Genomic DNA, 24,580 nt, shown 5'->3' with positions numbered 1-24,580 from the left:
TTTCCATTTAAAATGTCTTTCAGTCCAGAGGGTGGCTAACAAGACATGAAAGAGGGATTTTTTTTTTAAATGAAACATGGATAGAGCCGTGGAGCTGGAAGATGGGTCATGCAAGACAGTTTGTGACTGTCAGATGGCAAACATTAAGCACTGGCTGCCAGCATCTTAGCCCACATGGGTTAGAGACAGAGTACAAGACAAAGCACCTCAGCTCTGTGACTCCACTACACCTGGCTTGGGACGGGGTAGCCTACATTTTTGTTAAGTGGCATTGGCTTCCCTCAGCCTCTCCAATCACCTACCTGTCACAAAAACCTTGATTTGATAAAATCTCCAGCTGACACGATGCTTCAACCAGGTCCCTGCCTGGGTCCCAGTCGCAGAAGAGAGCCGCCCGTGAGTCATACCAGCAAGTTAGGCTGGAGGCACCTGCCAGCAGAGAAGAGATGGACAGCAATGTGGTTCAGTTAGCTTGGCATTAGTTAGTCAGCCATCACCCTGAACAATTCTGCCCCATCCCAAACCACAGACTCCTCTGCTGGATAACTCCAACAAAAAAGAAAGGCAGAGCCACTCACTTCTCTGTGTCCTTGGAGGCTGATGTGCTCATAAGAGACCTGTGACTCTTGCAGCCTCCTCTAGCTGTATGTTACAACAAGAACATTGCACAGCAACATACCATGGCACACACATGCCTTCGGCTGACTCCCCTCCCTGCCCACCCAGCCGGCACAGGTCAAAGGAATTGCTTCTTACCTTGTGCTGAGTCTGATGCCCACAAGGGATGCGTGAGGCTGAACAGGCAGAGGTGAGACACAAGCAGCAATGAGGGCTTCATCTGTACTGGTGACACACTGAAAGAGAGAAGACACCCCCACAACATAGCTCAGCAGCGTAAGTAAGGAAGATGTCAAGAAGTCATCTCACAGGAGGCATCCACTGTCCTGGGGCAGGGCTCAAAGCCACTACCAGTCTTCTAGGCTCAGAAACCTATATCCCTTCCACTCTGGAGTCTGTGCTCTTCCCTCAGCACCTCACTGTTTTCCAGCCTTGGGTGCTTTTCTCAGCAGTGAAACTGTTCACAGGGCAGCACAGATAGGCTGTTTGCAGGAATCGCGCCTTCTGAAAACGCGTGAGTGAGTGCACAGCAGTCCGTGTGTGTTGTTTCAGGCTGCTTGCTGACTCAGGTAGAGAGTGCTGCCTTGGTTGCGCATGTATTGTGCTTTGAAGAGCTTCTTTTTTTGGTAAGCCCGAAGGCTGAAATAACTAGGTGCTTGATGAGTAAGAGGGGTCTCTGTAACAGATAAAAGTTAGTTGCAGAGCCCATGGCTTAGAAGGCAGATTTTGAACAGCACGTTTGGACCAGCAGGGAAATCAGGAAGAAGAAAGAGTTTTCCAGGTTCTAGAAATTCAAGGCTTTACCATATCAAAAAATATTACAGAGTCATACACAAACTACATACCATCTGAGTAGACCTTGCTTTGCCTTGGAAGGAGTCGTGCTTTCAGGCATATCAGAAAATTTGGGCTTTGTAATAAGGAAACTGCAGCACCCCTCATGCACCCCTGGCACCCAGGGAGCCTCACTGTAATACAAAGCCTGTACAGTCATGCTCCGTATTAGACAGACTGGTACGGACTTCTCTCTCTCTCTCTCTCTCCCCGCATCCACCTGGACACCTGTCTCTTGAGATCTGCCTCTGCCCGCAGGAGAAGGAACTACCCTCACCTCACACCAACCCTGGAGCCCAGGCAGACCTGAGCAAAACAAGCTGGAGTCCCACTAGACCTTGCTGGGACTGCCAGAGGAGCGGGAAGAGAGGGTTTATAAATACCAATTCCCGTTGCGATAAAAGATTAGGTTCAGAGGAAGAAAAACATGATGATGATACATGAGCAGACAAAGTGAAGAGAAAGAGAGAGAAAGCTGGTGGTGTGGTTGTGAGATGTGGGGTATGATTTGAGAAGATTGCGGACAGACAGGGAGATAAATACGTGTTCAGCCCTCCCCAACGGCAAGATTCAGTTTGTCAGACTGAAACTCCTTCAAAGATGCTTTTCAGATCAGCCACCCCCATGTGGGAGAGAGCTGGCATTGCCCCCTTTACCTTCCAGTTCTAGTCACCAAGTGGTCCAGATGAAGGAAGTCGCTGGGGTCGTGATGTTGGATGGAATCAGATGTTGAATGTCAATGGGAATGGTGAGTGCAAAAAGGGAGAGAGATGAAGGCAGATATCCGAGCTCAGTGTAAGTCCATAAGAGGAGAGGTGCCTCCAGCCCAGCAGTTCTACTCCAGAGCTCTTCCTCTCATATGTGCATGGTCTCTGTCTTCTCCCTCTCACCTTTGCACAGGAAGCTGCTGCTTGCTTGCCTTGTCAGACTGAGACAAGGCCCTGAAGTATCGAAAAGGCTAGCGAGGCCAAGAATAAAAAGCCCCAAACCACGTCCTACTTCCTGCTGGTAAAGCAATAGGTGCAGAAACAAGGGTGGAGGGGTCAGGTGTTAGCTTGAAGTGCTCAGATATACTGGGACCAGTTTCAAACCATTGCTGTGAGGCAAAAGAGTGAGTGGAAAGGACTTATCCTCTTGAGACACTGGCAAGTGACCCATAGCTTCCTCTTTCAGACACCCAAACTGATCACTCATATTGCTTTCAGGGTCTGCACAAGTTTACAGATTGCTTTGAAACTGGGGACAAGAGTCTGTATAGAGTAGAAATACCACAGACCACTTTGTGAAAAATAATCTGAGTTGTTGACCTGAGCAATACAGAATGAAACCAGATTCCACATCAGTGTCCCAGTTTCAGAGGATCCATCCTGGGTCAGAGCAGGAGTGGAATGAGGGCAGTGCTGACAAAGATTGAAACACACCCTCACACTTGCAGATGGTGTGACACCACAAGAACACCCATCCCACGGCCTCCCTACCCAGCCAAGCACCCCACTCTCTCCAGAGAAGGAAGAATCAACCCCTCCCACCTGAGACTTGCAGCTAGTCCAGATAGGCAACACTGCCCTGCAGTAGCTGCAGTGCCTGTTCAGCAGACAAGGATGCAAAAAATATTTTCCACCTTCCAAAGCTTCGTGTGCCCTCACCTTTGCAGAAAGACAACCCCTTAATTTGCCTTCACATCCAAAGCTGAGACAGACACACAAATGCAAATCTACAGTCTGATAGCTACCTCATTCGAGGATAGATATGGACCTGCATGTGTCCCCACACCCCTCTCTTTTTATCATACATGAATACGATTCTCTGAAGTGCAGCATATCACATTTCCTGTTGGTCTGGGCTGCATGATGATGGCCGCTGGTGTGGGGCCAGATGATGAGAATCTCTTACATATACAGTGGTCACCACACTCTGTGCTCCTCATCTTTCTCTCCCAGGGCAGTTCAAAGCCCAAGCTCAGGTCTGGCAAGAAGGTTTAGCTGACCAGAAGTTGCAGGAGGCTAATCTCAAGTTTCCAGGCAGTTTCTTTTTGAGGACTCTATAAACCTGGAGGATGGAACCTCCTTTAACAACAAAGGGATCTTACATTCAGGTAGTGGAAAAAGGGTATGGGAGGAGGATGAGCTTTTAGCCACAAGAAACCCGGCCCAGAGACTGAATCTCAGAAGATATCAGACCTCAAAAAGAAATAGCGTTGGAGGAAAACAGTAGTTTGAACACGTGGGCAGAGCCATTTTGCAGGAGGCTGCAATAGTGGATCCTCATGGCAATTTCTGGGGAAGCACTGCGGTTAATCCAGACCAAGCCCTCACTTAGCCAGCGGTATTGGAACACAACACCTTTTTCTTCACCACATACAACAAGGACTGAGAGTCTGAGAGATGTCATCTGGATTCTCTTGCTAGTCATCTGAAGACCCTTGTCGTGGCCAATCTTTGGGAAGACAACCAGGGAATCAGAACCAGTCAGCCTCGGTTGAAGAGGAGCAGGAGAAAGGATGGGCTGCGTACTCCCCTGCTCTGGTAATCACTGCCTGTGTATGTTGGGCCTTGGAGGCTCTACCGGGGTGGAGCAGTAATGGCATAGATCATCAGGCCACAGCCCACCTTTCCCAGGAACTCTTAAAATGAATGCAGCTTATTCTGGCACAAAGTCCTAAACTGAAACCATGAAGTCCTCTGTGAGTAAGTTCTTGGTATCACCAGTGTTGCAGCTGCAAAGGAGCATTCATGTTAACCATATATTTTCCTGTTTATCCTTCAGACTAGAGAAATCTGCAGCTTCCTTAAGACCAGAGATAACTTTGGGAAAGGAAGAGCACAAAGCACCCACTTTTATTGCTCAGTTGATTTTTTTTTAGTGTATAAGAATCAGATTAGGTTGGTTGTGCACTGTGATACCTGAAATAGCAGAAGAGGAAAACTTACAATGCAGTTACTTCTTATAGAAGATGAGGGGTTGCAGCAGTTGGAAACAAGGATTTATCTGGTCAGCCACTGGAGACTGGTTTTTTATGGATCCATGTCTCTATGATAGATGCTTATGCAGATTTTTTGCTATCTAGTAAGAACTGATGTCACATTGAAGACTTACCCAATGAGGCTCCCAATGGAGAGCCAGAACTCTTCTATTCAGCCATCCTTGCTTAACAGTAGTAAGGGATATACCTCTTTCTCAAGGGCAACTGGAATTGATTGACTTTTCCAAAATTGTGAAGGGAGAAGGAATGGTCCGATGGATCAGACAGCAGACAGCCAAATCCCAATGTGTGAAGACACAAACTGCCTCAACATATTTTCATTGGAAACACAGTTTACAAGGTACTAAAGCAACAACTCTGTGGCATAAATAATGGTATTAAGTCCAGACCCCATTTGGCACGGATAAATATGCTTGCTGTCAGCACAGTTTTTGGACTTGATTGCCCAAGACATTGTACTACTGAGAATTTGGAAGTTTTTATCTCCTTTACACCAATATTGTTAGGAATTGTGCCATTTGCAATGTGAGAAGCCAAACAAAACCACACTATCAGCAACACATGTGAGGTGTTCTTGTTACCACCTTCCTGTCCCCATAATGGTGACTGAGATGGGTGAACTCCGTAGTCAGCGTTGTTGTTCAGTGTTAAAGTGGCAGGTAAAAGTGTGGTAATGGAAGTTTGGTTAAAGGTGTTGTTTGGGCCAGATCAGTGTTTCAGGGGCAATGTAAGTTTTAAAAATATTCAAGACTGAGGCATGTGCTTACGCACATTTTTTTACACACAAGCTTGTTTTTTCCCCTCACAGAGAGGGGAGCAGTGCTGCTGAAACTGCTCATTTTCAGTTGCGTGTCTACTGAGAGTCTGCACAAAATGGCAGAGGTGAAGACAAGAACAGAGACAGTGAAGAAGTGTGAAGTGCAAAAGTATTGTGTGGTGTCAAACTACCCCACAATTCATCAATTCATCAGGTGTCATCAGGCTGGGCACATCCCTTCCCTTTGCTGGCTCCCAGTTGGAACCAGAGTGCCAGGCTAACTGGGATGCCTTGCCTGTGGTTTGTAAACCACCCAGCTCACCAGGAGTGAGCTCAGTGAAGGGCTCAGTAGATCCATCCTGGTGTCCTGTCTACAGGGCCCTCCGAAGTGGAGCAGTGGAAAGGGTCCAGAACCAGCAGGAGGTGAAGGGATGAGGGCAGAGATGCCCTGATGGACACTAAAATTCACTTCCTGACAGGATACACAGTGAAATCTCTAGAAGCTGTGTTAGTTATTTTTGGTACTTTCCAAATAATGTTGTTTTAACTATAACCTTTACATTGAATTTCCTGCCAATCGTATATGTGCGCTTCTCAAAACTCTGCCATTGTTCTACAACTGCACTTATTTTCCCCTTAAATTGCGGTTCTACTCCGAAAAAAGTCTGTAAAAATGGCCTTGCAGGAAACCACTGTTTAGTGTATCAGTGAGCTCTCTACTGAATTTGTTCACATTACCAATCTAAAAGAGGCTTTGCTTTGTATCAAAATGGCAAATTTGCTCCGATGTTTTTTTCTCCTGCTCCATCATCCCAAGGGATATTGCTGCTACAGGCTAAACACTGCCCTCAGGTTAATCTCCATCATTGTGTTTAAGTGGAGAGGTATTTAAGCAATGGAGTTTAAGTTCTGGAATCAGGTACCACAACAAACGATGCTGGGCAGCAAGTACTAAGCCTAACTATGCAGTGGATGATGTTCCTGCACTTCTTCCCTTTCAGCTTCTGCCCTACAGAGGGTGTCCTGATAGATCTGACCGATAAAAGCAGTAGGCATCAAATATACACATGAATACACAAAATGTTCAAAAGTAGGAATTCCCTAGCCCTGTAGGCTATAGAAGAAAATGGACAAAATTGGTAGGAAGCTGAGGCATTCACAGTCACTCATTTGAGGCAAGTCTGGGGCCACAGGTGGGAGGCAATGGAGGAGGTGTTCACTTTCACTCCTTGACAGTGATGGCCACAGGCCCAGAGAAGTGGGGAAACAAGGGTGGGAGGGAAAGCATGCTACTTTCAAGCAGTTTCACTCTTAGCTTGCCTGGCTGTGAAAATGCTGCTATGACTTCATGAGCAGGGGCATGAGACAGTCACGAGATGCCCCCGCCCAGGATCTGAGCCCTAACTGCTCATAATGTTTGGGTTGAACTAGACAGTGTCAGGACTTTGGTCAGAGAGGCTGGAGCCCAGCAGTAAAGTCAAGCCTTAAGAAAGCTCTTAGGAGCTTCCCTGATGAATGCTTGTGGTGCCACAAGGGCTGCTCAGACCCAGAGTCCCTCCCTAGAGATACTCAGTGAAGACCTGGGCTGTCACCCTGGGCTTGTCACTCTGTGTCTCTCAATACCCTTAAGCATAGCAACATGAAGGCCAGTACCTACACTCTTGTCTGAGCCTGTGGATGTGGTGCATGAGGCACTGCAGGCATTTGAGCCACAGCAGTGTGGCAAGTGTTCTCTGTCAGCATAATCATGGTGCCTGTGTATGCAGATGGTCTTATCCTGGCACACTTACCATGGAAAACTCAGCAGTGTGAACTGGAAGGAAGGCAGCATACCCTTGGAACTATCACCGTATATGTACAGCTCTCACATCCTCTCTGCATCTCAATTTCTGCAGCACAGAGAGGGGCATAATTGACATCCTTCCATCTTCAGAAACAAATTCACAGACCAGGCACCAGGTCCTGCATCACAGGTGTCCATTGCCAGGGCCTGTAGGGCCATTATTGACTTCTAGTATTAAAACATGCCCATGCAAGTTCTTAAGGGTTCTCCTGGCATTGAATGTTGATGATGCATGGCTAGAGTGCCTACAGAACTTTCTCACTGACCTGTATTGAAGAGGGAGGGCCTGTGCAAGTTATATGTTGTACAGGAAGGCAGCACTGAACTCAGAGAACAGCCTTACACCAAATCTATGACCAAGCAAGGTAATGAGCTGAATGCTGCCTGATTTGCTATTCAGCATCAGCGACTGCTTTCATCCTTGAGGGAAATCATTACCTTGTTACCTGGGCAGTCTTGAAGAGATAAAGCCCTGCTCTGTTTTTCAGCCTGACAATGTGTTACATCTCTCTCTATTTAAAGTTAGAGGGTACAAATGCTTGACAAGCCTAATATGAAGCAATGATGGCTTCCAGACCTAATAAATTGAGAAAAATTCAGAGATTTATTGTACATTCAAAATTGCTTGGAGGCAAGACACGAAACTGTAAGGAGATTCTTGAGAATAAACCCTCAGGTACTTTGATTAGCGAGGCTTGGTCCCAATTTAATCACATTTCCCTTCCTTCTCTAGAGGAAAAAATCATTACAACCACCACTCCCATTCTGCTTAGAGCTCTCCTTCCTCCTCCATTTTCTTCATCTCTTTGCCTGAGCAGTTTCTAGAAAGGGAGTTAATTAGATTGTTGATTTTGTTTTAAAATATGCTTGATGATGTCATGCTTACCCAAAGGCCAACTTCCTGCTCCCCCTTAAGCCCTTACAAGGGTTACTGATTTGTGACTGTGGCAATTATTAACTTTCACGTTATTAAAATGCTTGTACAGAAATTACTTGTTTGGAGACAGCTTCCTGTCTCCTTACAGCTTGCTGCTCAGGAATTGCGTTCCTGTCTCTCCCCTGGGATCAGACAGGAGAGCCATTTTTCCCCTGCTCTGTGATTTCCCAGGTTCAGCTCTCCCCCCATTTGCCCTCTAGTGTCGCTGCTCCCACCTTGGGAGGCAGAAGGCATGCTGAGAAAGGCACAATCCGTGTGCCTGGTTGTAAGGAGTGGAAGGGAAGGGTGATGTTCAGGTCCATCACCTGACCCAAAGACTTGAGGTCACTTCAAGGTGATGTACCACCTTGTGAAACAGGTCAACCCAAGGGGCTCCTCAACCCTCTCGAGAGACTATCTCTCAAGGGTTTCAGCTGTGGGCTTCCTCCTCTAAGGACTTTTCCTACTAGGGAGCCTACTCTGAGGTGAACTGCCTGTATCACAGTGGCTCTGCAGCTTGATGAGGCTTTTGGATATGGCTGCACACAAGTGAAAAGCCCATTTTTTTGGCTATAGGTAGGCAAGACTGCTTGTTAGTGGAGATTACTGGCCAGATCCTGGTGAACACTGCAAAACCACTACTTGAAAAAAAAAACAAGCAGTGTGGACGTTACTATTTTCACCACTATGGTCTCTGAGGAGCCTGTAGTTTCTCCTTGAGAGATGCAACACAGAGCCCTGTACATGTGGTATTTCTCAGGTTTGTTGCCATAGCACAAAGTGCAAGCCACATCTCCCCACATCTGCCCCATTGGCTGTGCCTGTATTTAGAAAATGGGATGTAGAGGTCTCAGGGGAAACGGGACTTGGTTCCCTGGTAGAAAGACTTGCAGGGTGTCACTTTCCTCCTCTTCTATTCCTGACTGACATGCATGGGCAGAAGGGGAATCTCCTTTTGAGTATCACCATTCCCTGCTGCTCCAGTACCTCACACCGAAGAGGCAGGAAATGGCACAGAGCATTGAAGAAGTTGATAATTTCATTCTCCCTCTCCCTGCAGCTCTAAAGAGCAATTGCAGCCATCACGGGGATGGGAAGGCTATTTTAGGCAGGTTGCTGCGCCCCACAGTTGGGAGCAGACTGCGGGGAAGGTCCACGGAGGCACTGCCCTCCGCTTGCACCTGTGCACACATTTGTGCACACAAACACATACACACAGTTGGGACAAGTGGGGAAGCACAGAGGGCATCAAGCACTTGGCTCCACTCAAATGCTTACCCTGGAAACTGGCCAAGGACAATATGTGTCTGCAGGCAGCAGGGTCCTTTCGCTTAGCCATGGTCTCAGGTGAGACTTATTCTAATAGGAAACATGCACTGTTGCTTTTATGTTTCAAGGATGAGGGTGTCACTACATTTCCCCAGTGCTGACCTTCTCTGCACCCCAAGAGAAAGGATCCCCCTCTTTCTTCTTACACTCGTGGTGACCTTCTCTGCACCCCAAGAGAAAGGATCCCCCTCTTTCTTCCTACTCTCCCAATGCTCTTTGCAGGCAGCAGGTTCCTTCATTAGAGATGCTCAGTGTTCAGAGGGAAAGATGCTGATGAAAAGGACCGGTCAGGGCTTTTCTCCCCGCGGTCTTGGAAATTATGCTGGCAGCCTGGTTCAGTCTCTCTCCCTCCTCCCCTCCTCCCCTGCCTCAGCCCCCGTGATGGGGGAGGGAAGAGCGTGGGTGGTGGAAGGAGTTGTGGTCCGCAGATGTGTGAATTGTTGCTGAGTAGAAATAACACACCACGGACAAACAGAGCAGCTCAGCTGAGAGCCATCGCTTTGGGCTTGCATCACTGACCTTTTCCTTTTGCCCTTCTCAGTCCTCACCTGACCCTCCCCCTGCTTCCCCTGCACTTTGCACTCAGAGAGCTCTCTGCACAGTGCTTCGAAATGGTGAGGAGAGCTGGCACAAGAATGTTAAGGTGGGGGGAGGGAGTAAAATAAAAAAAAAGCTCTGCAGCAAAGAGAAAGCTATGCATTGATCCTCTCTCCATATCCTCAGGGCTCAGGTTGCCATTCTGCAGGACAAGAGAGTTGTGGTCTGAGCCAATGCACCACTGTCCCTGTCTGGTCAAGCTATTGAAATGAAGGCACAGCTGTTCTGCCTCCACAACTGGCACGTTTGGTATGAGGGAGGAGAAGCAAGCCTGTCTGAGGGTCAGGGGAGTGCTTCAGTCTCTGGTGTATCACGAACAAATGGAATTACAAAAAAAACATTTTAAAGCCTTGATGGACCAAGACTGAAAATGTGGTACAGCTGTAAAAACCTGCATAAGTATTTTTGAGTCAAACAATGCCACCAGCATACCACACAGAGAGAAAGTGGGAGTTGGGGCAAAGCAAGGGCTTGGGAGGTGTTTTGGGCTGCGTGTGGAATGGTAATCCTGTGGGCCCTAAAGATCTGCTGAATTGCTGGCTGTGACTGAAGGTGACAGGACTTGGTTGCCTGGGACATGTGATCTAGTGATCTGCCCCACTCCACTACTTCAGAGGAAGAACTGAGGACATGTGAGGAAAAAAAAAGTGTCTGTAGGAGTGAATGTGAGAATGCCATGAGCCCAGGAAAGCATGTGTGGGGGCAAACAAGAGAATGCAGTGACCATCAGGCACCTCACGGAAGATGCTTGGCCCGGGTGTTGCTCTAGGACATCATTTTGTCAAACACCTGAAAGGTGGTTGGGGCTTCAGAGCAGGGGACCAGAACAGTGAAAATGATGCCTGGAGGATGAAGGTCAGTCTGATAGGAGACCCATTGTCCTCCTTCCTCTAACATGGACCTTTTCTTCCTCTGGCTACTTTGAAGCCACAAAGTGGACACATCTTCCCCCTCAGAGGTGCACTGCAGTTCACACTGTCTGGGTTCCCCAGTTGTGCAGGCACCTCAGCAGCTCTGAGACTGATGCAGGTCAGCCCTCAGTTCTCCATCCTCACCCACACTGGCATGGGTGCAAGTATTTTAAAATGAATCAAGAAAGAACCCATCCTCCTGCCTCCCACTCACCCAGGGCTGGATTTCCAGCCACCCCAGGTGGATGGAGAGTTCCCTACTCCTTAGCTTCTCCCAGCCAAAAGCTCTCCATCCTTCTTCCTTCCATTTTAACTGTTGCAAACTGAGGGTGGGACAGGTGTGAGACTTTGCAATAATTCCAAAGTCATTTGTGAGTTAAGGGACACAAACTCAAGAGATGGAACAGTCTGTGGATTGAAAAACTGTCAGAAGCCTTTGATTTAAACCTTCTGCCCTGGCACACAATTGTGGTATAACTGCAGGTCGAGAGATCACAGAAAGCTTGTGGGTGAAGGATAAAGCATATCATTAGGTGAGGGAGCTGTGCTTGTACCAAAGAGGCCTGGAACCTCAGCCCCCCTTTGCCCACCTCCTGATAGCATCTTCAGAGCGAGCCAGGCTTGCAAAGGGCAACAGTTTCCGTCGGCAGGAAGGTGAGAGATGTCCATCTGGGGTTGGTATGTGTGTACACATGTGTGGGTGTCATAGCAGAGTGTGCACTGAGCTGGCCTCTGAAGCCTGGCATGGCTGGGCAAAGGCCTGTTTTCTCACTGTGGTCAGAGAACGACCCTGCCACACAAGGTAGTGGAACATTTGCTGTCAGATGTGCAGCTGTGCTGCATCACCCATGCAGCAGGGTCCACTTCCTGACCTATGGCATCTCCCAGCCAGCAATGGGAAAGCGAGTTCGAGAAAAAGGAGTTCTGAGGCAGGTTGAACACACCACTGGCATCTGGCTTCAATGTGCCAGATGGAGGGAGGCAGTGGCTCTGCTTGTGGCACTGGGTGATGCTGGCTGGGGTGTTGCATCACCCCTTCTCCCTCCCTGGACTCTGGGAGATAAACAAGGCTGAGTTGTAAGTGAAGCAGGTTGTCTAGGTGGTTTGGGAGAGGAGGAGGGACACCAGGCTGAGGCAGAGGGGAAACCTGCTATGATACAGTGTGGCAGCCCCCTGAATAGTGCACTGATGTGGGGCAAATCTTGCACTATTGCTGGCAGCTGGTGCAAGGCCTGAGGGGCTGCCAGAGATGCTTCTCATGACTGCACTCCCTATGCTGTGTCCCTGTTCTCCCTGGAGCTTTGAGTGCAGGCACATTCACCTGTGCCCATCTGAGTGCCCCCAGCAGGGTCAAATATCTCCTTTTATGTTCCTTTTCTTGCCCTGCTTCTCTTTTCTCCTTTCCCACAGCTATCACGGGGCAAGGAGCTATTCAGCTTCTCCTGAGTTTTCCCTCACGTGCTTTCTTCCTGAGAGACAGCACCATATACTGCCCTTCACCTCCTCTCTCCCACTCCCCTCCTTTTATACCTGCAAGACCACAAACCTGCAGGAAGCCCGTTTAAAGGGCCAGGCCCATGGCAGACACCTTGAACAAGCCTGAGATGCAGCCACAGAGCCCCTTGCAGCAGTTTGGACCAGTCTTTCAGGGGAAAAGAGAGGCACAGCTACAGAGGTAGTGCTATAGCTGCACACCCCAGGGCACACTTGCTTTGCCCAGGAGAGATACTAGCTGTCACCAACCCCTGAATCACATTCCCCAGGGCAGCTCCCTTGCATGGAAAAGAACACATACTTGTGGTGAATGAATTGGATGGAGGTTTTGTGGCCTTCAGGGCATGGGTGCACTCACTGGCAGGGCAGCAGGGCTAGTCTGACCCAGTCTAGACCTTGTTCCTTGTACAGCATTACAGGGTCCACCTTGCCTGAGCTGAGCCTGACCTACAGTTCTGACTCCCCAGTCAGGCATCCGTGGTGTGATGGGTGGCACCAGCTACAGACCCTGCCTGTCACCATGCATCTAAGCCCCAATGGATTTGGCTGAAGAGACTCTTCAGGTGGCAAGCTGCAGGACTGAATCACAGAAAACTTTTCTTGAAGGTCTGGCTGCACATTTCCGGTCCCCCCTCCTCTCTCACTCCTCACCTTTTGTAAGCGTGACAAAATCACCTCCAATCTAACATCATCTCAGCTCAAGGGGCCAGGAACATGCACAAACACAACCACTGCACTTCCTGAGGACACGTTTCTATCTGTTTCCTCAGAAATAAATAAAAAATGGGAAGAAGGCTGGGCTCTGACATGAGAGAGTATTGCATTTGCTAGGATATATATAGCCCTAACTTTGGGCCTGACACAGGACCAAAGATGCCTGTAAGGATGCATATGATTATGTTTTCCACCCCTTATCAAATGATGTGTCTGGTACACATCAAACCACAGGAGAAGCTGTGTAAAGACAAATTAAACTCAAAACAGAATGGCCTATATGGGCACCTTGTCGTATTTTCATGTCTATTCTTCCACCTCAGCAGGAGACCTCTCAGTCCAAAGATGATAAAGAAAATCCCATGTACCTCTTTGACTTGCATTGAGACCTCCAAAAGGTATCTCCCTGTCCTTAGGATTCTAATCCTTCTAGATCGTCCACTCAAGCTTCCAAGACTCCACTCCCTGCTCATGTTTCCCCTTTTCCCCCAACTTTATGGGCAATTACTACTTGCCTTTCCACCTCTGACCTGAACCTCAAGCCTTTCTCATCACACACAGGTCTTCCAAATATGCATGTCCAGCTTAACCCTGGAAATCCTACTCACCCCAGTGTTAGGGAGCACAAGTGTTCAATCAACAGTTTAATGTCCCTCTTTTGTCTGTACTTTCTGGCCTTTACCTCTTGGCAGAGACAAATGAAATGCTACAGGGAAAACAGAAAACACACATGCTTACTAAGTACTTGATAGAAGGATGTGCTAAAAATTTCACAAGATAAAGGGTCTGATCTCCCTTAAGAGAACTTCCACAATAGCCCAGCCTTCTTCAATATAATTAAGTACTTGAAGCCTACTCCTATAACCCATTGTATTGTCTTGGGTTTTTTGTAATTTCCAAAGATTCCTTCTTTGAATTTGCTTAAAGTTTTCCCAGAAAAGAGGAGAGGGTCATCATAATTAGAAGTGTTCAAGCAGTAAATATCTTCAAGGTAATGGTTCTTCATAAAGGAAACAGACACAAGACTGCCAAGGATTACCCAGGGAAGTTTCAGAGCTGAGTTAGACTTTGTACCTGTCTCTTTAGACCTTGTAACTGTCTCTTTTGGGTCCACATCTTTTACATCACACCATTCAGCAATAACCAGGGCTAGAAGGAATGGGTTAGGAGAGAAAAACAGATTTAAGTGCAAAACAACCAAGGAAAAAAGTTTAATACCACTGAAAAAAAAAATATATATACAAAAGTTCTTGTAGGTTTTTTTGTTTTGTAATATAAAGCACCATTAATTCCAGAGTACATCACAACTCAGCCTACTACACCTTCCAGAAAGCACCCAATACTCCTGAAATCTGATTTAGCACCAAGGGAATGCTGTCTTATTTAGCACCAAGAAGCCTGTTAAACACACCCTTTGGTCCCCCTGCCCTCCTCTCTCATGTGCATCAGGCACCATCTGGCTGCTCATGGGTAGCACATGAGACCTGTTACCAGCATTCAATCACCAAATAGAAAAAAGGAGGAAGAATGAAGCTTGTTTCTGGAGATATTCAGTGTTAGAGAGACTTTCTTCGCTTCAGGGAGGCGTGGGGCTCAATACACTGTAAAGAGACAATATCTCATTTGCAGCCTGTTGAGGAAGAGAGAAAGAAATTCGGTCCTGAGCATCACTGCCAGCACGCTGCTTCCTCTGTGCTGTCTGAAATCCTCTCTCTCAGCAATTTCACATGCTTGGCCTGCTAAGGTAGGGGAAGAAACTCACAGTCTCCTTTAGTTCCCATGATCCCATAATCAATGTTTCTCTGTGAAAAAAACAGGCTTGCCTCAGAGAAACCTTGTTTTTATACCCATTGCCTCATTGACAATGGTGGGTAGGATCCACAGCAGAAAGTTCCTGAAACTCGTTAGAGTCTGTACAGCTTCCTTAGCAAAGAAGGGAGGGTAAGTAAACAGGACAAGAGAGAAAATGTCCTGCAATTTTCTCAAGTTCATTTTTAATATTTGGCCTGAGTCCCTGTTGCTTTGCCATCTCCAGCTGAGTGTACCAGACCTAGTCCTGTATAATGATGCACATCTCCTATGGGAGAGCTCTGGTAGTCCCAGGTGCTATAGGCAAAGATCGTGGTTAATCAAGAGACTTTAGAAGCTAGGTAAGTCAGAAGATTTCATTATCAGTGATGGGCAGAAGAGAAATACAGTTTCTCCTGCTTGTCCTGCCCTGATACTCAAAAAAGAGACAACTCTTGGGAGTTTATGGAAGCATTACAACATGCGGAAGTAGGTTTCCTAAAGTGCTGAGCCAGCCTCACCTGCTCCCAACAAGACTGTAGCATACCCCACAGAGGGATGCAAGTGAGAGCAGTGTGAGACGAGTATAAATAGTAATAGAAAACCCAACCACTGACATTCCTTTCTCACTGCAACATCTCCAACCTGACAAGAAGAGCGAGGGTTTGTTTTAGTCACATGCTTTTCTAAGTTGCTCTGATGAGATTGCCAGAAAAGGGCACAGAGTGTAAGGCAGGGAAGCTTTTAACCCTGGGGTGAGGTGCTGTAGTCTCACCTCTATCTCTTTTCCATCACAGAGGCAAAGAGGTGGCAGTCTGTCCAGGTTTGGAATTGACTTAACTGCAATTGCCCCTCCAGTCTCAAGCTCAGGTCCTGAAACAGCAGTCCTTGAATACCAGTGTGGGAGAACCACCTTCGGGGGGACAACGAAATGGCACCTCTGCCAAAGAAGAGAGCAGATTCTAGTTCACTATCTGGACTAGCTTTCCACAGCTGGGGAGCCAAGATCAAGTAGCACACCAGGGGAGGTGTGGGAGGGAGGTTTTCGAGGGTTGTCTCTCTCTCTCTCTCTTTCTCTCTCCTTCTTTACTTGTGATCTGTAGTGGTAACGGAATGGTGGGCTCTACTGATTCAACAGTAGATGTGCATAAAGGGTCTGGCCAAGTGTCTGGCCCTTTATCTCTTCAAAGAGCTAGAGCTGGCACAGAGGAGGACAATCCCACCAGGCCTAGATTTGACAGCCAACTCGGACTCTGTGACACAGAAGGGCGTCTAAGGATAGCCAGTGACACACTTCAGAAGGCCAACAGTTCCCTTTTTGGAAAGACACTGTCCTCTCTTACCGGTCCTACAACTTTCTTGTGCTACAGGAGACCATCAGACCCCAGTCCGCTCTCCAGACTACAGGTGTCAGAGGTGACATTAAGACCATGTTTCAGGTTGCAAAACTGGTATGTCTAGTTAGGAAAGAGAGGAGCCAAGATGTACATGGGCAATGGGGACTTTCTAGGCCTTTCTACAGGAGTCCTTTGTGAATGAAGCCCCAAAGAGGGACACATCCTCAGGAGCAGCATTTTAGCTTTCTTCTTGCTCTAGGACTCCAAATTCCAGAGGCAACTTGCTGGCAGATTGGGAAGAAGCCAATAACCTAAGCTGGTTTAGGAGGTAAGGCGTGAGAGATGGCAGTGTCACGATGTAAGTGGACAGACACAAGTCTGGCTACAAGAGGGCATGAGGTGGGAGCTGGTGTGGCAAGTTTCACACTCAGTGCCTGAGACTTGACAGGCTCATTTCCAAGCGGTTTGCAGTGTTTGTGGGCAGTAAAGAGAGAGAGAGAGAGAGAGAAAGAAGGAAAAGGCCAAAGAGGCCCCAAGGAAGAGGAGAGGCAGTTATTCAAGACTAGGCTTGACCAAGTACCCACTAAAGGTGATGTACACATCAACATCATCACTGTAAATGGCATTCTCCCGCTCCCGCTTGTAGAGCCTCACCCAGATCTCATCATTTTCCTGAAGCTCTAGCATGAGGCTCTGGCTTTGCATGATGCTGCGGTCACTGGGTTGGGCATACAAGATGACTGCCTCTTCTTCATTGTGCATGATGTGCATGTAGGTCTCCTTGAAGTTCCAGGTGTGGACATTGAGGCTGAAATAGTAAAGTCCACCTACTGAGCAGTAGAATTTGCCATTGAACATGTCAAAGTGGCTGTAGAGGTTGACAAAGACGGTGTCAAAGATCAGGACCTGGAAGCCCTCACTGCTGTGCAGAGCTTTCTTGCGACCGACGGAGAATGCAGCGTACTGATGCTTGCAGGGGTCTCCCGCTGTGCCCATCTGTCCTTTACTGCCTTTCTGGCCCTGGGCACCCCGCTCACCTCGTGGTCCTTCTTTGCCCCACTTCCCTGGCATTCCAGGCTCTCCCCGGTCTCCTTTCTCTCCTACAAGAGGAAGCAGAGGACACAATTCCTGTGTGATACCAGAAGGAGATGTGGAAGTGGTGGTGAGAAAGCCTAATGAGGAGGCAGAGAACTGCACAAGAATGGGGTAATGCCAGGAGAAGGAACAGTCCTGAGGGTCGTGATATCATTGCTCTTCATGGGAAAGCAGCTAGCAGAGCTCGGGGTGTGACTGGAGTCTCTTCTCTTACGAGTCTCCTGCCCATAAAAGTGATATGGTCCTGCTGGAGGCACCAGGACCTGTCCCTAGGAGACTTCAGCCTGAGAGGGAGCTCAGCAGTGCAAAATACTACTGCGGCTCTTGACCTCTTCTCCCTCCCCCACACTCCTTTACCACCATCAGAGATCCTACCCTCATACCCACCTCTCCTATGACCTAATTATCCACCTAAGATGCACACTTCTTTCTGTAGGCTGGAGAAGGAAAAGAAATGCTAACCCCTGTGGGGAAATATGACTAGAGACAGACAATGAGGTGGGTCAGAGGGAAAAGATCCAAGCTGGACTAGGCAGATGGAGCACTGCAAGTTAGAGGGCTGGTACTTTGACAATACTGGCATGCTTAGGGCATCCTATATAATTAATATTGCAGCTCTGCCCTGGGGTGTGTGCACTGCCTGTCCCACACTTTGCCATGCATCAATACAGAGAGAGACCAGCACCAGAATGTACTTTGTGTATAGAGAGAAGAGATAGGGTCAGAGCAGCCTCCAGCACAAGTGACAGCATCCCAAATTTGTGTCTTGTTGTTTTCCTTCTTTCCCTCCCCTGCATGGTATTGCAGGTCCTGCTACAACACCCCCACTCTAGGCCTCTATCTGCCCCGCACACCCTTCTGAATGTTGATGGAATGCAGTTATTTCCAGGCTGGGCAGTTAACCCAGAGGAACCACAGAGCTACAAGGAGTGAGTGGAGCAGTATCCAGCTGGGAACAGGCTTTTGCCCACAGCAAAGGCTAAAAGGGGAGCCCTGAAGGGAGGAGCTGATCTAAAATAGAGAGCCTTTTCCCGTTAGCCAAGCCAGCCACAGCAGGGTGGAATGAGCTGGGGGTCACTGCCAGTTTAGCCTGGAGGTGCTTGCAAATAGCTGCTGCCTCCCTTTGCCCTCCTCCATGTGACCCATGGATCTGGAGAAGGTTTCCCCACAACCTTTCTGAGTGAGGGATATGCACTGACTTCCTTCCCCCCAGACTACTCCTCATAACAGCACAAAACATCTAAACCCTGGGCACATATCCTCAAGGATGGCACCTGGCAGCCTGTTAGCATAACCAGCATGCCAGTAATCCAGTTGTCACCTCCAGTGCAGTGCTGTCAGCCCCTGAGCAGGCCTTGGCATCCTGAGGCCAAAATGGGCACTTACCCTTCAGTATGGTGATGTTGATATAGGGACGGACCTCTGGCATTGGGTATGGAAAGTGGTGGTGGCTGGGAGGGAGCGGTCGGGCATCTGTGGAAGAGTCCAGTGGGTCACAACAGCGCTTGCAAGCACCAGGGGCTGGTTCTTTGAGATTGGGTTCATCAGTGGGTGCCCCAAACACAACAAGAGGGAGAAGAAGGAAGGTCAGGGATGTGCGCAGGTAAATTACGTCCATGGTGACCTAGGAAGACATGGGGAAGTGCCAGAGTGAGGTATAAGAAGGGGAGGACACAAGGGATGGAACAGAGGTTACCACAAAACATCTTTCTGTGGTTAGAGCCAGGGATGGGATGAAATAGCATTGTCCCATGGAGGCAGTTTACATGCTTGTAGCGCCTGGATGTTCAAGGCTGCAATCTGAGCAGAAACCACATGGCCCAAGAGGATGTCCCACACCCTTCTGCCCAGGCCAGTGGAGATTAGGTGCTGACCCTGGAAGAAGACTTGATGCTGACTAGGCAAACCATTGGAGCCACTAAAAGATTCAGTCCCCGGGCTGGGATAGAGGAAGGAGGCATAGAATCATGAAATCATTAAGGTTGAATAAGACTTCTAATATTATTTAGTCCAACCTCAACAGTCCTTTAGCAAAAGCATGCTGTGGTAGGCTGCTGAATCTGCAAGAAGGGCTGTAAAAAATTCTCCAACCCTCCAGTCACTGCACATCAACTCTTTACAGGAATCTGATCCAACAACACCCATGTCCCAGAGTCTGACCCACATCTCTTGGCAGAGAGGTCTCTTCTGTGGGCTGGGAACTTAACTTCAGTCTCTCCTTTTTCCCACTCAATCCCACCCCTCTCTGTGCCTCAGCCCCCTCCCAACAATGCCCAGGGGATTCTCAGGCAAAGCCCAGCACCTTCCCAAGGGAACAGTTGGCTCCCTGACTGCAGCCTTTGCAGGCAGACCAGAGGCGAGAGCTTCTTTGTTGCCGAGAGTGAAGGACGTGGAGCTGGGAGCAGGCAGCTTGCACAGAAGTATGCTTACGAAAGACAGACACGCCAACAAGCTGAGAAAGCCCCTGCCCCAGCCTGTGCCCCCCATCCCGCTGCCTGCCCCCGGCGCAGCGCGGCAGCTCACCCCGGGGGCCGAGGGCTCCCCTCTCTGCTTTCCGGCCCCTGCTCGCCGGCTCCCCTCCGCCTGCGGGGCCGGCCCCCGGGCCCATGGCTTTAAGGAAGCCGGCTCTTGGCACAGGCACTGCTCAGCGCTGGCTGGGTGCGCAATCCGGGCTTGGACCGGCTCCCTCCCCTCTCCTCTCCCTCCTTCTCCCTCCCTGGCTTTGGGCGCTCTCCATCGCAAACCGGCTTGGGTTTCGGCGCCTTTTAACTCTTTCCTAGGTAGTGCCTTTTCCTTGTATGTGTTGTTGGGTTGGTTTCTTTTCCTCTGCCTTTTTGCTTCCAACCAGCACAGCCCTGCTCAGCAAAATGCAGGCAACACAGATTTGCACCCTCTGCAAAGGGTGGGCAGGCAGCAGGGCAGTGTCCCACCTTTGGCAGCTCAGGATGGGCAAGGTGAGGTGAATCCATGCAAGAGACACTCTCCTTCAGGCAGGAGGCTACAGGACCCTGCCTTCACTCCTGTGCACTAGTCCTTTTTCCCATGTATTAGCCCTTCACTTGGCTGGCCATGCTCTCTCCCCAGCTGTGCCTTTCCCACTCCTAGTCTCCAAACTTCATCTTTCATTCTCTCCCACATTTTTTTTTCTACACATCACTGTGGCCTCTTGCCCCAGGCATGATATTTGTAGCAGACGCATCTGCCAGCTGGGAGAGGCATCAGTATTTTCCCTCTCTGGTCATCCCCTCTGCCTGGGCAGAGCCCCAAGCCTTGCACTCCTGCTCGTGTCATCCCCTGGTCATGTCCCCTGCTTAGGTCCTGGGCTGAGCATTTTTGATGGGAGGGGTGTGCCTGACCTGAAGCATAGCCTGGCTGCTGGGAGCTGCCTGCCAGAAAAACTGGGGATCTGGAAGCAAACCCTGGATGTGACCTTTGCCCCCAGCCTGGCGCTGAGCTGACGAGCTTGTGTTGTTGGGGTAAGCACGATGTGGCTGCACCAGAACTTGGGAACAAAGGGCATTTTGGAGGACAGAAGAGTGCAGGGTGGGACAGATAGGAGACTTTTCTCATGCTGCAGAATCTGTTAGGAAGAGAATTTGAGGATTCTATGCTGTAGTAAAACTGATCTGTGAATTTATACCCCCTGTGTGTGTATGTGTGTGTACATATGTATCTTTGGGAGGCAGAAGGAAGGATGGACAATAGCTCTCTTCTGCAGGGACCAGAAGTGCCAAGTCAGCACTGTGCCTCCCACAATTTCCAAGAGAAGCTGGAGAAGGCTCCAAGGTTTCTGAGGGGGAAAGGGTTCTGAGTGTGTCTACGTGTGCTTGGACTTTTTTTTTCCTGTTTCCTTTCTCCCATTTGTTTGGTTTGGGAATGGGAGGCCCCACTTCCCAGAGAGTGGCTGGCGTTTGGCAGGACCCCAGCACCACTGGAGAAGCAAGCGGAAAACTCTGGGAAAATATGTGCTGTGAGCTAGGGGGGGAAGGGAGGAAGGGGGGCTGGGAGGCCTGGAGATATTCTCAGGCTGCCTGTCAGCCTGGAGCTCAATGAACATGGAGTGGACATGCTTCTTAGCCAGGGTAAGAAGAGGACCAAAAAATTCACTCCAGCACTGACATGCAATGAAACCCACTGCAAGTTGCCCACATTTTCCTGTGCCTCAGTTTTCCCTTTTGGGAAATGAGAGGGGGGAAGGTTAGGTCAATATGTCTTGCTAATGGAGCCTTGCCAGCTGACAGAAGTGGGGGTTTGTGATCAGTTGTGTTGTCTTCTCCTGACTGCTGCTGGTGGGGATTTTGGCAGCTGGCAGTACTATTAAAGGCAAATAAATTTTCTGGGGTGCATGAAAACTCAGAGACTGACACTGAAGACAGTTCCTCTCTGTCCCAAAAAAGCTGCTGCAGTTCCTTACTTTCTCAGGTTTTCCTGCCTGGCTTATTTCCAAACATGACATTACCCATTTTTGCAGTTCTTGGCCCTATGCCTGGCCTCCTCCACCTTTCCAAGGGGAACAGGTAGCAGGGAGTCCATTGTCCTCATTTCCGTCCCACATTTCCATCTGCATTCCTGAGTTGCTCTCAGCCAAGCAGATGTTCTTCATGGGGGACCTCATCAGCTGGAGTCTTTGCCTGTGCCTCATCAGACTGCAAGAACAGCTCACAGTGGGCAGTGAACAGGACTTTGTCTCATCTGGGCTCAGTAGGGACTCACTGGTTGCCAGCAAACAAGGGCTTGCCCTAGTGGCATTGTCCAGCTGAGCAGAAGTTTACGCCAGTAAAGACACTTTTGCCTGGGTAATATTGCCCTGTTCTCTGAAGAGAACTGTCTGTACCAGCAATATTTTGCCAGGGCAGCCACATTTGCAGGAAGTTTTGAGAATTGTATCCAGTAAACCTGTGCCAGCCACACTTTTAAGTGTAATCCAAGTCTGAAGGGACACTGTGTGTCCAACAATCTTCCTTCTCCCTCATCACACACTTTGCCTTGGAGGCAGCCCAGGGATGCACTGGTTGGATTGTACCACAACAATCTCTGCTCAAAAGCAGCTGCTTCCTCCTTCTTCTACATTTCCTCCTTTGTCCTGTAACCCCTACCACACAGGCGAAGTAGGGGAACAAAACCTGACTCTCCTCCAGTGGCTGCATCCATCCTACTGACCCTCTCTGCCACAGGTATAGAAGGAAGGAAGTTGATGTTTTCTCCCCTTTCTAGCCCCTGTGTACAGCTCAGCTCCCCTGTGATACCTGTGGATCATCTGTCCTGTCTCACATACACACCTACTCACATCCACCCACAAACACCCACACACTCACCCTTCACAGCTCCTCCCTCGCCAAAACCTCAGGAGCAAAGGTATCATTCACACCAAGAGGCAGAGAAACAGCTCCTTCTCTTCCCCTTCCTGGCTGCTTCCCCTCCACCACAGCTGTCTTTCCTTTCCCTTCCCTATTTTCCACTCCTCTGCCCCCACTCTCCAAGAGCACCGCAAACCAGGAGGGGAAGTAGAGGACCTCTTACCTACGCTCCCCTCCGGAGGGGTCCCACGCTGAGTTATGTGTATCCTCAGCTGCTCCTGGTTAGCAGTGCGGGAGGGAGGGCAGGCAGGGCCCAGCTGACTCCAGCCAGATGCTCGCCAAGTGCTCTTATGTAATTACTGTCTTTTCCATCCTGCCTCCAAGGTCTTTGTGAGTGCCTCCCCTCCTGCTCTGGCCCGTGTCAGGCTTGGCTCTCCCTCCCTTCCTCCCGCCCTTCTTCCACCCACCCTGCACAGCATCACAATTTGCTCAGCTCAACAGCTGATCCCTTCTGGAAGCAAAGTTCAGGCTTTTGGCTACTGCTGTTGCTACCCTTGGAAGGAGAGCTCGTGTGTTTCAGGAGCTGGGAAGTGATGAGCAGCACGGCTCTGTGCTCACCTCCTCTCCATCGCAGCCCGACTGCTGCTGGGTACCTTTGCCTTGCACTTCCATAGTGCCTGCAAACACGGGGAGGGGGACATCTGAGACAAGGAAAGGTGGCAATGTGTTTTCATGCTTCAGTACTTTGTGATGCCCTCAGATTATCCTGTAACAGCAGCTGTCACTCTTCCATACTGGGATCACTGATCACCTCTGGACAGGAAGCAGAGGAGGGTGGGAAGAATAGATGACCTTTAAAGGTCCCTTCAACCCCAAAATATTCTGTGGTTCTATGATTAGACAAATCTTTTCCAGCTGGTGGACTACATGGCTGTGCACGAGGCTTGTGTAACAGCCAGCTCTTGTTACTCAAGAGCACCAATCCGGTAAAAAATTACTGGCTTACAATACTTTCTACGTCTCTGAGGATGGGCAGGCCTATTGGATGTCAGCTGTATGGCTACATTCCTCTTGAAACTTCTGCCCATGTGGGGCCTGGATAAAGCAGGAATGACACGTTCTCTGGCTTTATGCAGGCTTCTGCTGAGTTTGAGGGCACTTGTGCCAGCAGAGATTTCTGCTGTGGGCTGCTTGGCGGCCTGGACTGTCTCACACAGAGATCAAGGCCTGGCAAAGACTCTGCTTTTTTTCCTTTTTTTTTTTTTTTTTTTTCACTGTGCATTGCTGAAATGCCACGTGGCTGAGGAGCAGCTGGAAGAGCCCTTCATCTGGACTCATCACTTGAGCAAAGCTGTTTCTAGACCTGGTAGTCTCTGTTAATGAGCATAAAAGCATGAGCTTGTCTCCCACCAGTGCCCCCACAGCCAGTCCGAGACACTGTGCGTCTGCCAGCCACAGCTGAGCAGTGTATCAGACAGTGGCTGACAAGCTGCATCAGTTGGAGATGTCTCACAGCTAAAGGTGTATCATCCTGGCTCCCTTTCCCCATCAGTAGCTTTTCCAGCTTGAGTGTCCCACTTCTTACCCCCGCCTTGTGACTCTGCCTGTGAGACCATCGAGACAAGAAACCATTGTGGTATTCACCCCAAACTCTGGCACACGACTACAAGGACTAACCCTACTGCAACCAGAAAGAGTTTGCTGCCTTGTGAACATCTAGAGCCAGCAGTTTGGCTGGGTAGGAGATACCAAGTGACACTGCAGCCTGTTTGAACCAGTCCTTAAAAATAACCTTCAGCCAAGCCTACTGCCTTCTGCTTCTATGCATCTGAGTGCATCTGAATGCCTCCTCCTCCCATCCACTCCTGTGTAGGCCCAGAAGTATTTACTCCTGTGCTGTCATCTTCTGTACACACTCCTAGCCCTGCCCTGATCAATTATCGACAGCAGACCACTACTGGGGGCATAACAACTCTCATGAGGAGTGCTGAGAAAGGTGAATGGTGGTTAGGCAAGAAAACTTTCTTCAGTGGTACCCATGAGCTTTCTCACCAAAGAAATAAACAC

At 49.1% G+C, this 24,580-nt stretch overlaps 2 protein-coding genes across 3 annotated transcripts in view; both read right to left on the bottom strand.

Annotated features, from left to right (window-relative positions):
• IL2RB (interleukin 2 receptor subunit beta) overlaps window positions 1–22,778 on the bottom strand; it is a 36,923-nt gene extending 14,145 nt beyond the window's left edge. Inside the window, exons 1-3 of one of the 2 annotated variants that reach the window (XM_051785083.1) lie at window positions 22,737–22,778; window positions 757–854; window positions 303–429 (exon numbers count right to left, since the gene is read on the bottom strand). In XM_051785083.1, coding sequence (XP_051641043.1) covers window positions 303–429; window positions 757–838 — 209 coding nt within the window. In that variant the 5' untranslated portion in view covers window positions 839–854; window positions 22,737–22,778. Of the gene's footprint in view, window positions 1–302; window positions 430–756; window positions 855–2,108; window positions 2,380–22,736 lie in introns of those variants that run through there. The other variant, XM_051785084.1, reaches the window with a different exon arrangement.
• Window positions 14,191–19,726, bottom strand: C1QTNF6 (C1q and TNF related 6). Its single transcript, XM_051785091.1, is given in 4 exon segments — window positions 14,191–17,221; window positions 18,603–18,840; window positions 19,519–19,575; window positions 19,578–19,726. Coding segments are annotated over 4 exon segments (969 nt in total). The 5' UTR covers window positions 19,704–19,726; the 3' UTR covers window positions 14,191–16,673.
• Window positions 22,779–24,580: the final 1,802 nt, after the last annotated feature.

Source organism: Manacus candei, unplaced genomic scaffold (genome assembly GCF_025592945.1).
Source record: "Manacus candei isolate 608988 ecotype Guabito, Panama unplaced genomic scaffold, ASM2559294v1 h1tg000018l, whole genome shotgun sequence".
Lineage (NCBI taxonomy): Eukaryota > Metazoa > Chordata > Aves > Passeriformes > Pipridae > Manacus > Manacus candei.
This window is presented reverse-complemented; position numbering and strand designations above follow the sequence as displayed.